The sequence below is a fragment of the Enhydra lutris genome, unplaced genomic scaffold (genome assembly GCF_002288905.1).
Source record: "Enhydra lutris kenyoni isolate GAN:26980312 unplaced genomic scaffold, ASM228890v2 scaffoldscaffold5, whole genome shotgun sequence".
Taxonomy (NCBI): Eukaryota; Metazoa; Chordata; class Mammalia; order Carnivora; family Mustelidae; genus Enhydra; species Enhydra lutris.
In genome coordinates this window covers 48753533-48771774 of record NW_019154089.1, presented here as the reverse complement: position 1 = coordinate 48771774, position 18242 = coordinate 48753533, and the positions used below count along the sequence as shown (strand labels likewise).

Sequence of the window (18242 nt, the reverse complement as noted above, 5' to 3'; positions counted from 1 at the left end):
AGCTTTCTTCCCTCTTCTATTTTTTGGAATAGTTTGAGAAAAACGTGTTATTAACTCTAATTTAACTCTTTGGTAAAATTCACCTGTGAAGCTTGCTGGTCCTGGACTTCTGTTTCTTGAGAATATTTTTGATTACTGATTGAGTTTCATTGCTGGTAATCCATCTGTTAAAAGTTTGCATTTCTTCCTGATTCAATTTTGGGTGGTTATATGTTTTTAGGAATTTATCCATTTCTTCTAATTTAGCAATTCGTTGACATATAATTTTTTAATAAAACTCCCTTATAATCCTTTGTATTTCTGTGTTGTCAGTTGTTATTTCTCTTCTTTCATTTGTGACTTTGTGTCCTCTCTTTATCTCACTTTCTCACACTCTCTCACTTTTTTTTCCTTTTCTTTATTTTTTCTGATGGGTCTGGCTAAAGGTTTATTAGTTTTGTTGATGTTTTCAAAGAACCATCTCCTGGTTTCATTGATCTGTTCTATTGGTTTTGTTTTGTTTTAGTTCTTATTTATTTCTGTTTTAATCTTTATTATTTCCCTCCTTCTATTGGTTTTGAGTTTTGTTTGTTCTTTTTCTAGCTTCTTTGCATGTGAGGTTAGGTTGTTTATTTGAGATTTTTCTTGCTTCTTGAGGTAGGCCTGTATTGCTATAAACTTCCCTCTTAGAACAGCTTTTGCTGCAGCTGAAAGATTTTGGACCATTGTATTTTCATTTTCATTTGTCTCCATGTATTTTCTTATTTCCTCTTTGATTTCTTGGCTAACTATTCATTTGTCAGTACCACGTTATTTAACCTCCATGTATTTGCGGTCTTTCAGATTTTTTTCTTGTGGTTGATTTCTGCTGTCAAACTGTTGTGGTTGGAAAAGATGATGGTATGACTTTAGTCTTTCTGAATTTGTTGAGTCTTATTTCGTGGCCTAATGTATAATCCATTCTGAAGATATTCCATGTGCAATTGAAAAGAATGTGTACTTCACTGTATTAGTATAGCTATATCCATAATTTTTAATTATCCATCATAGAAATACTCAGATGTGAACAAAAAGGCACATACACAAATATTCTCAGCATTATTTTTAACAATGAAATTTTGGAAACAACCTAAATATCAATCTGTCGAATAAGTTAATGTGCGTATGTGCTCTAAGTAGCAGAGTACTTGGCCTTCCCACCACCCAGTGGTCTTTTCCTAGGATCTGATTCTCCTCTAAGGAGCTTTCAGTACTATGGATGGGATCAATAGAAGAACTATTCCCAAGACTCCCTTAATCCTGTCAGTTCCTAGTTTGGAAACTGGAAAAAAACCTGATCTTTCCTCTCTGACCCCTTGGTTGAGTCAGGAGGGAGTCACATTACGTAAGTTTGGCCAACCAGATGGGACTTTAGATCTTGAACCAAGGTGGAGCCGGAGAGTAATTAAAGACCAACCCCCTGAGTGACACCAGTGGTGGCAGTGGTAGGTGTCTGTGGGCGGGGTGGGGGGGTGGGGTGGGAGCTGCCTCCTAGACTGGCAGTTCTTACCAAGTGACAGCACTGAGCCTCTACTAGTTGGGCCGCCAGAAAGGCCTTGGTTTCTGTTATTAAAAACATGGATGGGAAGCCCCAGCAGCAGTCTAATAAATTGACACCTTAAGATCTTGGTGAATTGCAGACTATGTAACCTAAGTGATATGCTAGAGCATTCTACACAGTTGTTAAAAAGAAGGATCATCAGCCTATACTGTTAAGTGGGAAATCAAATGGAAGAAATTCATCCACCCAAACTCTTACATTTATTAGTCTCTGTGCTCTGAACTGGACATACCTAGTTCTTGCCCTCATGGAGATTGATTGATTGATTGATTTAGATTTCACTTATTTATTTGAGAGAGAGGGAGCATATGAGAGAGCACAAGCAGGGGGAGGGGCAGAGGGAGAGGGAGAAGCAGACTCTCCACTGAGTAGGGAGCCCGATGCAGGACTGAGGCACCCTGGTGCCAGTCATGGAGCATTATTTAAAATCGCAAAATACTGGAAATGAATTAATTTGTCTAACAAGAGTGGAACGAGAAAGAGTGTAAATTGTGGCATATGCAGTATAGTCATCCCCCACCTGTCTGTGGTTTCAACGTCAGGATTTCAGTTACCCACCGTCAGCCAGTCTGCACACAGATGATCTGCCTTCTGACACATCATCAGAAGGTCAAGAGCAGTCTAGCACTCCATCACAGTGCCTAAGCCATTTGCCTCACTTTACCTCATTGTGTAGGCATTTTGTCACCTCTCATTATCACAAAAGGAGGGGTGAGTATGGTACAATAAGGTATTTTGAGAGAGACCATAGTCATATAACTTTTACTGCAGTATGTTAGTGTAATTGTTCTATGTTATTATTGTTAACTTCTTACACTGCCTAGTTAATAAATAAAGTATCATAGGTATATATTTATAGGGAAAAAATAGTATATATAGGGTTTGGTACTATCTGTGGTTTCAGGCATCCACTGGGGGTCTTGGAAAGTATCCTGCACAGGTAAGGGGGAATTACTGTGTACAGGAGAACTAACAGCCATTAAAAATAATTAGATTGATAAATATATACTCTCAGTTTACATATATATATATAGATACACTATATGAGTATATATCTAACTATATATATAATATATATAACTATATAACTATAAGATTTAAAATTATGACTATATATGTATATATATTTATTCTATATAATGAACACAATAGAGAAAAATAAAAATTTTATATACATAAAAATATATGTACATATGTATGTGTATATATCTATATCTACATATCTATATTTACATACAGATATCTTACAAAAAGTTGCATGTAACCAAAAGGAAGTATTGTATTCAAATGTTGACAGGACTCATTCCTAAATTTTGGCAATCTGCATATGTTATATTTATAAACATAAAATGTATTATTCATAACCATGAAATTATTTATGATAAGGATACAGTAAAAGATTTGAAGTTTGCTACTGTAAAACATTTGAAGTTTTCTAACTCCATTTTACACTTAACCATATTTTTGAGATGTTCTGTAATAGGAATAAGTGAACTATGTAAACAGACGTAGTTACATAAAATACTTATAAAACATATATATGTTACAAAGTAAAAAGAAAAAAGAATTTCATCGTCTTCCTTTGATACATTCCATGCCCCTAGAGTCAAGTCGGAAGTGCTTGGTTTCCCTTTGCTGGCCTCTGGGTGCTAGAAGTTACAGAAGGGACTGAGGGCCATACGATTGCCAGGCTGGGAGGGGACAGCAGAGTTCTGGTGAAGTCAGCTGAATTAGGTGTGGCATGCCAGAGAGGTGTCTGATTTCTGTCCTGCGGCATCATCTTTCCATCAATAGACACAAGCTCGGAACTTCTGACACAGTCTCTTTTGCTTTGGGGCAGGCAAAGTGGAGCCTCCTCTGGATATCATGCTATTCGCCTTGAATTGCACAGCTCTCAGCATCCAGTGGAGAATGCCCAGGCATCCCAGGAGCCCCATCACGGGCTATACTGTGAGTACCGGGGCCCAGCGATCTCGGTCATGGGTGTCGTCCCGGTAACTGTACGCCCTTCCCACCCTTGCTTCTCCTACAGAGGGCCTGCTTATACCAACCCTCCCCAATTAATCACTGCCCCGGTTTCCTTACATGAAACCAGAGCAAATGTTTCCCTTTTAAGGGTATTTGTAAGTGCCTGAAAGTCTGTTAGGATCTATGGAGTCCTTACTCTGTTCAGGAAGGGGGAAAATGTAAACTAAGTAGAAGATATGGTTCCTGCTATCCAACTGCCCACGGTCAAATTCGGAGGCTAAAGCAGCAACATGGGAATAAAGTAAAGTCATGGATAGGCAAAGTGGGGGAGGGAACAGAGAGTGCATTCCTACCTACCAGGGGAGAGGTTCACCAATGTGTTTTGTTTGAACAAGGTTTATAAAAATGAGTCAACTTCTAGGAGTTAGGAGATTTCAAATAAGTATTTGAGTTCTGAAAGCTCTGGGAATATCCAGAGAGCGGGCCACACCAGGCCCACATTCCTATGGGGCACCGAGCCCACTGGAGCTGGGCTGCCCACTTTAGATGGGACAGAACACCCCTCCCGCTCCCCATAACACCCAGATCTGCAACTCCCTACTGCCTCCTTTTCACCAAAAATAGGCCCTCCTCCTATTGTCTTCTTAAGGCAGAGAAATGTGTTTCTGAACTCCCGTTACATAAAAAGTGGGACAATGGAAGATGACCCGAGAAAGTCGTGGTTTGGGGAAGACTAGGTCCAGCCCCTCCCTCTCACTTCACTGGCACACATCTCCCTCCCAGGGTCTGTAGGCTCATGGGTGTGCGAGTCCGGCCACCGGGGAGCTGATGTTTGTTGTAGAACCAGGGTCAGCAGGGTCAGTGAGGCGGCGCACCTTGGAGCCCCTCCAACCCCCCCGGCGGCTGTGTCCGGAGCTCGAACCCCGGGCCCTAGATCTGCTATAGGAGTGCTGGCCCGGCTCTCACCCCGATGCCTGCCTCTTTTCCAGGTCTTCTACTCTGAGGTGGGCGCGGATAAATCCCTACAGGAGCGGTCACATCATGTGCTACTCCAGGACCCCGTGGCCCCGGTGAGTAGTGGCAGCGAGGCCGCCCCCTCCAAGAGCACCTGTGGTTGGCATTGCAGCGATAGTCAGAAGGATTTCTGATCGTGTGTGTGTCATATGTAATAATCATGTGTACATAGTCCTCTGGACTTTACACACATCTTCATGCACACGCCCTCATCACACGCCTCGGCCCGCGTGTCCAGGAAGGCAGGCGCGTGCAGAAAGGGTTCTGGGGAAGCACTTCCATCCTGGACTCAACCCGCCCCCCGCTTCATCCAGTGAGAAAACAGCCACCTTACAGCTGTTTTTTCGTTCATGAAGTTCGATGCCGACTTTTTAGAAAAATCCCCATAAAGCTTTATAAATAAATATGACCCATCTGTATCCTCCCAAGTGCCTGGAGACACAATGCAGAAGAAAATGATGTAATTTGAAATGTATATTCAAACGGTCCAAGTTGTTTATTTTTCTTGTCAAGCTCCGGTGCCCGGTCCTTCCACTCACCAGCGACCGCCTCTCCATCTATTTCTTTTCCTCTTTCCTGTCAAGGTCTCCGTGGGTGAATTTTCCTGCCTTAGGCATGTTCTGTTTTCTTTCCTCCACTCTCCTCCCCCCGCTGCCCCGTTCTACTACAATTCTCCAAGAGGCTAGAGCCTTTTGAATTGCTCTGCAAGCATCCAGCCCCAGAGGCCAGAATGCGGCGGCGGTGGGGGTGTTGGCGACTGCGGAGTCCGCGCCCACTGCAGGCGCGGAAGCCTCACGTGCAAGCTGTTGCTCCCTGGACACCTGTTACCTGCCAGGCGCTATTCCTCCTGCTTTCCATTCGCTTTCGCATTTAATCGTCACAACTATCCTATGACTTCATTTTACTGACGAGGATGCCAAGACTCACTCTCAGGTGAAATCACTCTCCCCACATCACACGTTAGTGAGGAACAGCGTCCACTGGAACCCAGCGCAGGCTGACTTCTGAGCCTTGCTCTGGCTTTTTTTTTTTTTTTTTTTAATTAAATTTTAAGTTTTTACAAAAGCTCTTCAGAAAGAAGAGGTACACATTTGCAGCTTGTGTGTACTTTTTGCAGGATACACTTTTAATCTCAGACTTTGGTGCCAGCTGCCCTCATTTGCCCCAGAAGCCCTCAGCCCCAACCTCTATGGTTTACTTTATCCTCAAAGGGGAGACCGGCTTAGCCCACTGAGGAATCCTTGAGTTGAGGTTGTATCTCATCTCAGCACTTTCAACAAGCACCTGGACCCTGCCAAGGAGCCAGCAGTATCCCCAGCCATCAGCCTGCAACATGGTCCAGGCATCGAGGGCACAGTGACGGTGACAGGTGTCTTAGAGTCTGGGCAGTGCCTCTGGAATTGAGATCCTGCCCCGAACACTGGCATCTCTGGGGAGGACACGGCAGTGCAAATGTGAAGCACGGGGTCAGGGGAGAAATAGGCACCCTGAGCTTTCAGACATCCTTCCTGCACTTTACAGGTTGGGTAACTTTGGCCAGAGTCCCCTCACCTGGCTAAGCCTTACCTTTCTCCCATGAAAGGGGTATAATAATTACACTGTTGTGAGTTTCAAATAAAATGGTATATTTAAAAGCCTTTGGTTTTAAAATGTGAAGAAGCCAGATAGATCATCATTTCTGATGATCACTGCCTTTATGTTAAATACATTCTGTCTGTTAATTACATCCAGGCATTAGAGTATGCCAGCAAATTATGCCTTGCCCATTTCAACAGACTTTCACAGTTGCTGCTATATGCCCAGTATAGGATAACACAGAGTCCCGATTCTCAGGCAGATTTCAGTCTTATTGGGAAAATCCCATTCTCGTTGATAAGCAGTTGGAAAGCAACGTAAGACCGATGTCATTAACATACCGCTTAGTAGACTGAAGTTTCGAAGAGGGAGAGATTAGTATATGAACAAGTGGTCCAACTAGGGGCTGAGTACTGAAGCAGGAGCAGTTTCTAGAAAGGCACAGGAGAGGGAGGAGCACTGAAATCAAAAGAAATGGTGTGAACCAAGAGGACAGGCATGCATGTGTGTGTGTTCATGCTCGCGTGCTCGTGCGTTCCGGTGGGGAGTGGGGGGAGGTGCAGAATGTCCAGAGTGGAGAGAGGAAATCATGCGAGGACATAAAGACAGTGAGTCAGGAAGGGGGGAAGTGTCTGGTATAACAGTGAGTTCTGGATTCAGGACTTGAATTCAGTGTGCTGTATTACAACAAGCTAATCCTACCGGATCTCAGTTCTCTCATAGACAGAACAGGGATCCAAATAGTATCTATATCATGGAAGCATATCTGGGGATTCCCAAACAGTGCCAGCTGCTCCAGGCTGTGCAGCAAACTCACGGGGGTGCTGCGGAATGTTGCAGCTTCTCAAGGGAAAGAGGGACATCTGTGTGAACGACCACTACCAGGTTGTTTGGGTAAAACTACAGAATAAATGGAACACTTGGGCATTTCTTTGGTATCATAGGTGCTGTAAAAATATTCCTGAGACAGCAAAGGTGCTGTCAGCAGAGAAAGTTTGGGAACCCTCTGACCTGTGTGATCACTAAACAGGGTCCCGGCCGTGGCACCCTCAGTACCGCAGCTGGCGTGGAACAAGCACTGAGCGAGGGGGCAACAGAGCTCTGAAGGAAGCTGTTTGTTCGCTGCCTGTGTCTCTCTGTGGAAGGGGGCGCTGCTCTTCTGGTTTATTTGCAACCTGGAAGTTTCCCTTTCCTTTCATGTTGTTCTGTTTTTGTTTCTCCTCTGCAGGGACAGTCTGATCACCGGGTGATTTTTGTAAGTATGCTTCAGAAAAGTTAAATCCTTGTCCCAACTCAGGATTCAGAGGGGTCTCTTTTCATCAAAATGTTGATTTTCCCACATCTCGCTCCTACTGATTGAGGCCTGAGGGAGAGTGCTTAGTTCTAGTGTGAGCAGGGACAGCGGAGCATACCAGGTGAATTTTTAATCATTTAGAAAGAAGGTTCTTTTATTCTCCTCTGTGCTGCTTCATCTCACACAGCAGAGTGAGGTTAAGGGGAACATTTTTAAAGGTTGAAGTAATTTAAGCTCTGTTCCATAACTGGGTGAAAAAGACTGAAAGGAGAGAAGATATTTAAATGACTGAGCACTACTGCAGGGTGGTTCCCCTCCCCCCACCCTTCCTTCTCCTTTCCTCACTTTCCCTAAGGATTCTAGACCTTCCCAATAAGCCAGGATCAGGTCACCTCAAATCACTTGACTTGCTGGATTGACTGCCAAACAGGTCGGGTTATATCCTTTGATGATTTGCCAAAAAGCGTTTGACACTTACTTTTTTCTTAGAACAACCTGCAGGTTTCAACCTGGAAAAAATAAGTAGTAAAACAAAGCAGGGCAATTTGGTCATTTTTTAGAGTTGGAAATAGAAGCGAGGGTTTAGACTGGTAGGCTCCACACTTTCTAATCATTCATATCATTGGTAAAAAATATTTGAACATGCACATGTATTTATAAATTATGCATATGCTACTCTACTAGTATATTATGTACATTAGAATATTCCACAGAACCTTAAAGGAGGAGATAAGACAAAAATAGAAAGTTCTTTTCTTCTGGCATCTCAAAAGATTGTCTTGCTCACCCACGGGGATGCACCATCATCCTGCTTTGGAGTCCACTGGTCTGGTGACCCAGAACCATGATTGCACTTGGGTCTTATCCAAGGTTAGAGAGAGAAAACGGAGGCAGGAATCATGAGACTGGTTATGGAGTCCCAGCTCTGTCATCACAGCAGAGGTCATCTTGGACAAAGTTACTGAACCCCTTTGAATCTCTCTTTGACTGTAAAATGACCTAGTAGTGGTTCCCAGCTGGGGGTTCCTTGGTTCCCTCTGGGGCATGTGGACATAAGCATGGACATTTTCATGGACAGGCCTCAGGGAGGCTGTTTTCCCTACAGTACACAGGACAGACCTATACAAGGAAGATTTGTACAGCCCCAAAGTCAGTGCTGCCCTTCCTGTGAAACTCTGGAAGATACTTTCTAGCTTTCTGGGACCACTCAGGCAACAGAATCCCCCCAACTCCTACCACCACTCTGGCCCACATAGCCTTCCTCGAGGCCACTGAAAGAAAGACGTTTGGAAGATAGCACTTTTCTCTTCCTTTGGTGCCTTCCATGTAATGATGCTAGATATTCACAACCAAGGCCCAGTCTCAACTTGTAGAGTCAACTGTGAAGTTGAATCCAAGGTTATTAGCTACCAACAAGGTCATTTTAGAGCAATTGTAGAATTTTGGTGTTGAAACTTTGGCCCAGAGGAGCAAAGTGGCATCTCTAAGATCACAAAGCTATTTGGCAGCAGAACCTCTCCCACTTCGTGCTTTCTCTCAGCTTTGCTCAGTGGACGTCCTTACAGTATAGTAGCTCCCTGTCTGGGCTAGCAAACAAGATGACCTCTAGCTTCATTTCTGGAAACAAATAACCTGGGTTTCCAGCAGTGGGAGAAAAATACAGCGTGAAAGGGAGTAAAGGTGGAATCTGAAATCGGGGTCAGAGATTTAAGTCCAGAGTCCTTCAGCATGGTTTTATCATTGCAAAGAGGTATTCAGTTAAGAGTAGTCCCATCTTTATGGGCTCCATGTACATAGCTCTCCAGATTGTTTTTGTACGTTGGGTCACATAATGATTAGGATAAAAGTCAAATAGTCCAAAATGCCAAGATAATAGTGATTCTAACAAAACGTGCATTCATGTTTCCTTCAGGATATAACCTGTTTGGTTATAACCAATTTTGGTGGCTTCTGTCAGAGACCTCGAATCTTGTTGCTCTGCCATCTTGTTGCTCTGCCAACCCTTCTAGCCCTCCTTCCCATGGCCCACATTGGCTCACTGGCACATCCACTTTCTAGCCAATAGATGAGGAAAAGAGGAAAGAGAATGCAGCCCTTCCTATGAAGGGATAACTCAGAAATTGCCCTCAGCATTTTAAACTCAAATTCTGTTAGACAGACTTTAGCCACATGGCCACAGCTGGATGCAGGGGATGCTGGGAAATGTAGTCTTTGAGTGGCGATGGCCCAACTAATATATAGGGGTTCTATGATAAGAAAGGAGAGAATGGATATGAGAAGACAATCCATCATCCCTGTCACAGACTTTGAATGAGGGGAATGGGACTGGTACAGTAGATGTGGAGAAGGTAGTTGGACCTCTGAAAAACAAGGTGCTAGCCTGAAAATTTGATACGCTGTGTTTGAGAGTTGGGCAGTTGGAAGCCTATTAGGTTATGATGTGTCTTATGAGGGAAACCAGACCCATTATTGTCATTACTTATGTTGTTGAGCTTTCTTCTTGGATTCAGTGAATTAACTGGCCTTGCTTTTCTCTTCTTTAGATATAAATTCTCTGATCCCATGACAACCACTGGGGGTATTGGGAAGACAGAGGGGGCAGGTTTTGGCATTTTGCATTTTAAGAGGGAGTAGACAAACACAAAGCAGCGTTATTTTATAGCGAAGTATCCAGCTTTGCCTCCTCATTCCCCCCAAAATGGTGTGGGAAGGGGCCCATGGAGACTGCTGAATTCACTCTGGACTCTACTTCAAGAAAGCGATTTCTCTCACTGCTTCTCACTACATTGTATAAAATAAAATCCAAGAGAGATAAACATTTTGATTTGTTCTCAAACTTCCACCAGGCAACAAAACACTTAGTTTTTTAATGTCAAAAAGAGCATATACAGTATCTTATGTAGTTTGATGCAAGTAATTATAAAACACTTAAAGATGGAAATAGAAAGATTTGTGGAATTGTATGGTATTTTAATAAAGAATCCAACGGTTATCCCTAGTCACAATATAGTGAGAGATTCCATTTGGGAGGATTGATGTCAGAGGTAGAAATGATGGTAAAGTCATTGAGTCCAGCTCCTCTTTCCATGACCCCAGCTCCCCAGTGCCCTTGCCCCACACTCCCTTATGCCACCTACCTAGCTGGTCAAAACAGGAAAAGGCTGGGAATAGTTGGCTCTGGGAGGGTCACTTTCTACCTGTCTACCTATTAGAATATACCTGGGCTACGGGTAGAGCTAATCTTTCATATCTAATAAAGGGTTTGTTTTGTAACCTACATAAGCAACATCAACATGTATGTTGATATGTAAGTTTATGTAGTACATAAACTTATGTAAATTTATATAGTTCATAAACTTACATAAATAAAATTCTTAATAAATACATAAACTTACATAAATAAAATAATTTAATTAATTAACAAATTAATAAATTCATAAACTTACATAATAAAATAAAATTCTTAAATAAAATAATCTGATCTTCAGTGTTTATGATAAATATTTATTATTGATTTAAATTTTAATATTTTTTGTACATGTATTTTTGAATTAGAACTTGGGCCTTGGAGTTAAACAAAGCAGGGTTCAAATCTGCATTTTGCCACTTAATAAATTTATGTTCTTGAGCAAATCATTAACTTTTCAGGGATTCTCTTTTCTCCTCTGTAAATGAAAGTAAGAGTGGTATCTACTTCACAGGACTAAAGAAAGAATTAAATCAGGCTACGTGTTCCTGGAACAGAGAAAACACACAATACATGGTAATAGTAGCCGTATTTGGTATTGGCTCAGAGCCAATATCTATAATAATCTATAACCATGCTGCTCCTCCCGTATGTCATTCCAGCATAAGGACTTCAAGGGGGAAAAGATCCTAAAGCAAAAGTCTGTGAGGGCATTGGTTTGAAAGTATATCTTTGCTCTCATGGGAAGAGCCTGGGCATGGCTGATGAGAGAGAAGTGAGAAACTTTTTATCCACCTGCTACCTCCAGTCTCTTAATATCTCACTTGACATGGAACCAGGGGACGGATAGGGGAACTGAGATGCACAGATGCAAGGAGTTAAGACCGGAAGGGGGCTTGGGGTGAGGTCCGCGTGTTCAGCCACGCCCCCTTGTGCAGCTGCATGGAAGATGGAGCAGAGCAGAAAGGAGAGGAGGAAGGACTGGGGGCAGACAGCCTCAGAGAGCCTGTAGCAATGGCAGAGATTCAGAGGAAGTGGAGGAAGGGAGCAGGTCTGAGAGGCACGTGGAGGTGGCTGGAGAGAGGTGGGTAAGAGAAAGTCAGCCTGTCTCTGGAGTTGCCAACCCCAGGGCCTGGGACAGTGGTACCGACGCTATTAATCAAGATGGAGGGGTCAGTCATAGAAGCTGGTTCTCCATGAGGTAATCTGCTTATATTGGGCACCTTGATTGGATTTCTTTCTTTCACTCATTCACTTTCTTTCCTCTATTTATTCATTCATTCATCAAAAAAGCATTGCTTAAGCATTCACTACCTGTCTCCACTAAGCTTTAGGTTGCCAGAGGAATAAGAACTTGCTCCTGCCCTCAAGTGGGTGAGGAGAAGGTGACAAATAAACAGACACTTACAATCTAAGGTGAGTGGTGCTAAGATGGAGATACACCAAGGACACCAGGGAAGCGTAGAGGATGGGCGCCTAACCAGACTGGAGGCTGGGGGTCAGAGAAATGAGGTAATGTCTCAGCTGAACTGAGTCATGAAGGATGAGCAGGGGTGAGCCAGGCAAGAGTGGGGAGAAGGGCATTTCATGTAGAAGGAGCAGCAGGTTCAAAGGCCCAGAGGCAAGGAATTGAATGGCATAAATTTGAGCCCTGCCAAGTTCTTATGTATGACTGGAATGTAGAATGCAAGGCAAAGAGATGACATGAGATGGTGCTGGAAGGATAAACAGGGGGACACAACTATGCCATTCTAAGGGGATTATAAAATGGGAAGTGACATGCTCAGATTTGAGGTGTGGGAAGATAACTCTAGCAGGTGAGGTCTATACTGGTGGTGTAGGCAGTGTAGGTGGACAGAGAATCGGAACCCACTGTCATAATTATGGGGACTTGGCCTTAAGCGTCTATGAGGACGAGATGACCTAAACAGATTCAAGTGACGTGAGCAAGTCCCAGTGACAGTATTGGTAACTGGTTGAATGGTGGTTAGAGAGGAGGTGAACACAGAGAGGAGAGTGTCAAGAATTTGTTGTTTGGGTAATGAGAGAGTGAATGCAACATGGGAAGAAATTCCTTGTTTTGTTTTCAGTAGCAGGGGAGAAAAGATGAGGTGAAATTTGGTTATGTTGAACCTCAGCAGCTTGGTAGTTGTTGGGTAGAGATAGTCTAGAGGGGGTTGCAAACCCGTGTCTGGACATCAAGAGGGCGGCCAGAGCTGAGAGGCAGATTTGGGAGGTGTCAAGCGAAGGTGGTTCTGGAAGCTGAGGAAGTAGTAGATGAGCTTACCCAGGCAAGATGACAGAGTGAGAGGGCGAGATGGCAAGGGACGACTCCCTGGGAAAAACCAATACCTGTGGGGCAAGCAGAGAAAGGGAGTGGGTGGACGATATTGAGAAGGAGCAATGAGACAAGTAGAAGGAGACCAAGAAGGAGCATTGTCATGGCTTCCAAGGGAACCAAGAAATTTAAGAAGCAAGGCTAGGCAACAGTACTGAGAGGTACAAAAAGTCAAGTACAGAGAATCATCCCCATTGGATTTACTACAAAGTTGTGTGGTGACCTTGTGGGGCAAGAATATCTCTGTAGTTTCGTAGTGCAGAGAGGCCGGGGAGGGGTGAATCAGAAGTGGAGGCAGCTCCTTCAAGAAAGTTGCTCCTGTGGAGAGGAGGTGGGCGCAGGTGTGCTGGAGAATACTTGACTGTTCTTGAGGTGGGAGAGACTTGAGCACAGTGAGTAATCCCAGAAGGACCCCGTAGGGAGGGGAGGGGATGGAGTCACAGGAGAAGGCGGGCAACAGATGGAATGCAGAGCGCAGGAGGCGAGCCGAGCCCCGCATCCGGGGCTCATGTACCTGGCTGCCCATTTGTCTCAGCTGAGAGCTTTACACTGACCCCTGGGGGCCCTGCCTTCCACGGATTCTGATTTAAGTGGTCTGGAGTGGAGTCCAGGCATTGGTATTTTTTTTTTTTAGCGATTCTTATGTGCACCCAGGGTTAAGGACTCCCGTAGTAAGTATTCGATAAGTCTTTGTTGAATCCTTCTAAAATTTTTGTTGATCAGCAGGCACATTCTCCTTGGCAGCAATGACTACTTGATCATCTGCAGAGGCGGCTCTGAAAAAGTCCAAGGCAGGGTCCCTGCTGTCAAGGAGCTTACAGCCCCAGAGGAGAAATAGGAGTACATGATTTGTAATATTTAAAAGTACTGATCAGTGGCACAGCCTTTGGTAGGGTAAGCTCAGGCCTGGGTGATCAGATGTCATGGGGAAGGTTGGGGCTTCAGAGGAGTGGTGGAAGGTAGGTAAGCAGGGAAGAGGAGGGGCCTCACATGGGACAGTAGTTATGACAACCCATTTCTTGAGGACATCCCTCATCCCAGCTACTCTACACACATTATCCCAAATATGACAGCTATGCAAGACAGTTCTATATCATCTCCCATTTTACAGAGGAAGAAACTGAGGCTCAGGGGATTTAATTTCAAGGCCACAGCTAGCAATAAGTGGCAGAATCAGGATTCATTGATTCCAAAGCCCGTGTCCTTTCCACTGTAGTTTGCTAGGACCAGTGGAACCCAGGCTCCCACTTCCTAGTTAGCACTGTAGCCCCCGGGACATGTTGCTTTCACCAAAGCCTGAAGTGGAGCCCGCTTTCAGAAAGCCTCCAGCTGGGGCCTTCTGGTCAGGGACATGGTGCAGGTGAAGTTCATATACATCCTTCATCAATGTGGGGTTCCTGGACCCACAGCAGCACTTGGAAACTTCTTAGAAATACAGATTCTCGGGTCCCTTCCCTGATGTACTGAATCAGCAACCCCCGGGGTAGGGGGAGGGTAGGCCCAGCAATTTAAGAAGCCCTCCTGGTGATTGTGATGCAGCTAAAAATTTGAGAACCAAAGTTTGAGACCTTTTTTTACTGGTACAAATCAAGACCTCAGTTTGCTGTTGTGGCTAGTCTCTGAACATCTGTGATGTGCAAATGTAGAGAAAAAACTGGTGGATTCCAACCCTGGAAAAGATGATTCCCTGAATTCTAGCAGCTCAGTACTCTGATCAAGGAACTCAAATGTTAAAAGCAAGATCTGATAAGACGACTGAGTCTCTGTTCTAGAACCGTGTATAGATGCCAGTAAAGGGTAACTCTCTGGAAATATGTGATGGTGTTTTCCTCTTTGCAGTTTTAAAACTTGGCCAATCCTAGAGAAAGCAAAGCAATCTGTCGTAAGCAGTTTCACAGGGACCTCGAGGTACAGTCCTTCTGGAAATTGTCTGGTTCGCTTGAAAAGAACTTCTGGTCATTGATGCATTTCCTGTTTGGTCGTTGACAGGAGGAAGTGATCGGAGATTTGAAACCAGGCACTGAATATCGAGTGAGCATAGCAGCTTACAGCCAGACTGGCAAAGGGCGGCTTAGTTCTCCTCAGCATGTTACCACTTTGCCCCAAGGTAAAATGGGTTCAATTCATTAAGTGTAGAAAAACAATGGCTGCCATTCACTCATCCCTTCATTCCGTGTATACCAATGAGGACCTACTATGTGCCAGGCACTGTGCGAGGCTCTGGTGATGAACCAAAACAGGCACAGCCTTTGTCCTCTCAAAACTTAGTGGGGTGGGTCAAGACATTACCTAGTTAAGGTGTAGTCATGGACGGTGGTAAATGCTATTTAGTGCTGAAAGAACATGTAAAGGGAGATCCCATGCAGGGGTGAGGTGAGAATTCCCTGGGAAAATGACTGATCAGTAAGGGGGAATCAGGAAGGGGAGGAAGGAGTGGGAGAGGAGATTTTATAGGCAAAGGGAACCCAACAAAGGCTCATTAAAGTGGCGCTTTGCTGGGCACCAGGGGACAAAGGTGGCTCCATCATCACCGTTCACAAGCTCGTTGTGGAGGGAGAAGCAGATGGTAGGTGAGCAGCTCCAGGCCATCTGAGCGGGCTCTGGAGCACTCAGGAGGGAGCCCTCCTCCACCCCAAGGCTGAGGGAAGATTTTAGAAAGATTCATATTTTTGGCCCAAAGTTTGAGAACTACATAGGATTCCTCTAGGAGAGACGGCAAGAAAAAATGTTTCCGGCATAAGCAATAGTGTGAGTAAAGGCTAGGAGATGTGAAAGTCTGGATATGAAAATAGTAATAGCAGTTTCCTTGGGGCGATAAGATTGTGTGTGACTCTTACATCTTTACACATGAGGGTGGGAGGGCATGTCCCAAACATCCTACCATTGGTATGCGTTCTGATGGCCGGGGCAACATACGCACACACACATGCGTGTGCACTCGCATATGCACACACACACACACACACACACGCACAAAACTGAACTTGAGTGACAGTAATGTTATGCATTTCATTTTCCTTGCGAGTGTCCATTCCAACATGCAAACAGAGATGGAAGGTTACTAGGAGGTGGGAGTGTAGTTGAGGATTCTAAGGGTATGCACTATTGTGTGTCCCAGAGCTGATGGCATGGTCTTAATTTAGTTAGATTTCAGCCACGGCATTGAGGGAAGGAGGGAAGCCCTGTTCTCATTTCAAACTTTACATGGTATATTCAGTTGTGATTATTTTTCTGTGTTCATTTGGCTTGGATTTGGAGACTGTTCTGAACAGAGATGTTTCTGGTTTTGTTTTTTTAATTTTTAATTTTTTATTAACATATAATGTATTATTAGCCCCAGGGGTACAGGTCTGTGTGAATTGCCAGGTTTACACACTTCAAAGTACTCACCATAACACGTAACTTCCCCAATGTCCATACTGAATAGAGATGTTTAAACTGTAGGAAGCACATGTGCTTTTTATATATTAAACATCTTTAGCAGCAAAGACCACAGTCAACTCTAAGTGTTTGCTGTCCCACCTAGATACCTGCCTGCCTCCGACAGCACCCCAGCAGCCACAAGTCACTGTGGTCTCAGATTCTGAGGTGGCCCTGTCTTGGAAACCTGGAAAGAGTGAAGGAAGCTCCCCGATTCAGTACTATTCTGTGGAGTTCATCAGGTAAGTTTGTGTGTCACACTCAAAAACAGTATGTATTGACCTCAAGTGTTCCAAACATGACAGAATACTATGTGGAGAGTTGTCTCCACTGCACGTGTATTTAAGAGAAGCCAAAGGCTTGAAGACCTATATTTATACTCTCTTCCCAGGCCAGCACCTATCCCCACACCTCTTCAGACCCAGGTCATCTGGTAAACCCAGTGCTCACCCTACGTCTACCTCATCTCCCCTCTACCATCAGGACTGTCCTAGGCTCTGAAAACTCCCCAGGTATCATTGCTAACACACCTGCCCACATTTCAAGCTTGAAACTTGCCTCCCTGGCTTTGGAACATTATACCTGAAGTTTAAATATTTGATGGTGATTTTTCTTGAGGAAGGGGGGAAAACAAACAAATATAAGTCATTGTTTCCTCCACATCCTTAATACCGTGAGGCAGGTGTCTTGGTTTGGTTTCCACTTTTTTCTCTTATCTACCTCTCCAGTTCTTGTTACTTAGCTTATCAGAGGGTAGAAGAGTAATGAGGAATTCTTCCAAAATCTTACAGATAGAAAAACATGGATTCTCAATGCTACTATGTAATTGTAAGCAAAAATAAACAAAAACAAGGCACACATGTGCCTTCCCCTCCCTGCCCCCCCCATTCACACACATACATGCACATGCCAAACAAAAGGAGTTCCTAATCTAAGGCCCTTCCTCTGAGCTCTAGCTGAGTTAGAGTGTGAACCGAAGCAGCTGGTGGATGCACACAGGTCTTGGGAATTAGGGTTCCCTCCAGTAAAGGTGGTGGTGTTTGTCTAAGGCCTGCTGCTTCATGGATCCATAAAGAGACTAGTTCAACACCTCATTCCCGAAGCTATCTGAAGCTGGGACTAAACGATTCTGCCAAGATTTTGATTAGCCCTGCTCTGTGGCTTGACTTCCTAGCTTTCTGATCTATAGTGGACAGTAGATCCTTGTTTCTTCAGAGAAGTGCTGCTCTGAGTCCCTTTAATGCCTGAGGACGGAGCTCATTTCAAGCAGGACTTGTTGACTAGCAGGTGGCAGAAGCCTGGAAGATGAGGCAGGAATGTAGTGACTGCTGGGACTCCAGTGGCAAATCTAGGTTCAGGGAGGATCTAACATGTGCCAAAGCAGCCATTTGTCTCCCTCCATCTGTGTGCTATGCTTTCCCCTTTATTGGCTGAATTTTCAAGTAGGCTTTTCTGGTGTGGTGGCAAGATGGCTGCCAGACACCAAAGACTTGCCATCCTCTAGCGTAAGTCCCCCCTGGAAAAGAGTGGCCATTTCTCAGTGGACCCATTGGAGTCTCAGTGTCCACTCTAACTGGCCAGTCTTGGGTTCCTTCTCTCTGAGACAACCACTGTGGCCAGGGAAGAGGCTACACTAATTGATCAGGCATTTGCTCATATTCTGAACTCTGGAACTAGGGCCTGGTGGGTCATTTACACCAAAGTACATGGATTGAGAGAGTGCAGAAGGGTTGGTTCCTCCAAGGAAAATTGTGGTGCTATTAATGTAAAAGGGGCAAAGCAGATGCTGGGAAAATGAAGTGGGGAAAAGGATGCCCACTGGAAAGCTCCAGACCAATGCTCATTATTGAGGATTATCTACCAGCCC

General features: G+C 44.4%; 1 protein-coding gene across 4 annotated transcripts in view; it reads left to right on the top strand.

Annotated features, from left to right (window-relative positions):
- The window catches only part of LOC111140902 (pikachurin), a 180841-nt gene that overhangs the window by 58346 nt on the left and 104253 nt on the right, over nt 1-18242 (top strand). For 2 of the 4 annotated variants that reach the window (XM_022493152.1, XM_022493153.1), the window contains exons 2-6: nt 3420-3529; nt 4537-4617; nt 12565-12579; nt 14945-15062; nt 16482-16617. In XM_022493152.1, the coding sequence (XP_022348860.1) occupies nt 3420-3529; nt 4537-4617; nt 12565-12579; nt 14945-15062; nt 16482-16617 (460 nt within the window). Of the gene's footprint in view, nt 1-3419; nt 3530-4536; nt 4618-7364; nt 7392-12564; nt 12580-14944; nt 15063-16481; nt 16618-18242 lie in introns of all 4 variants that reach the window. The other 2 variants (XM_022493150.1, XM_022493151.1) reach the window with 2 other exon arrangements.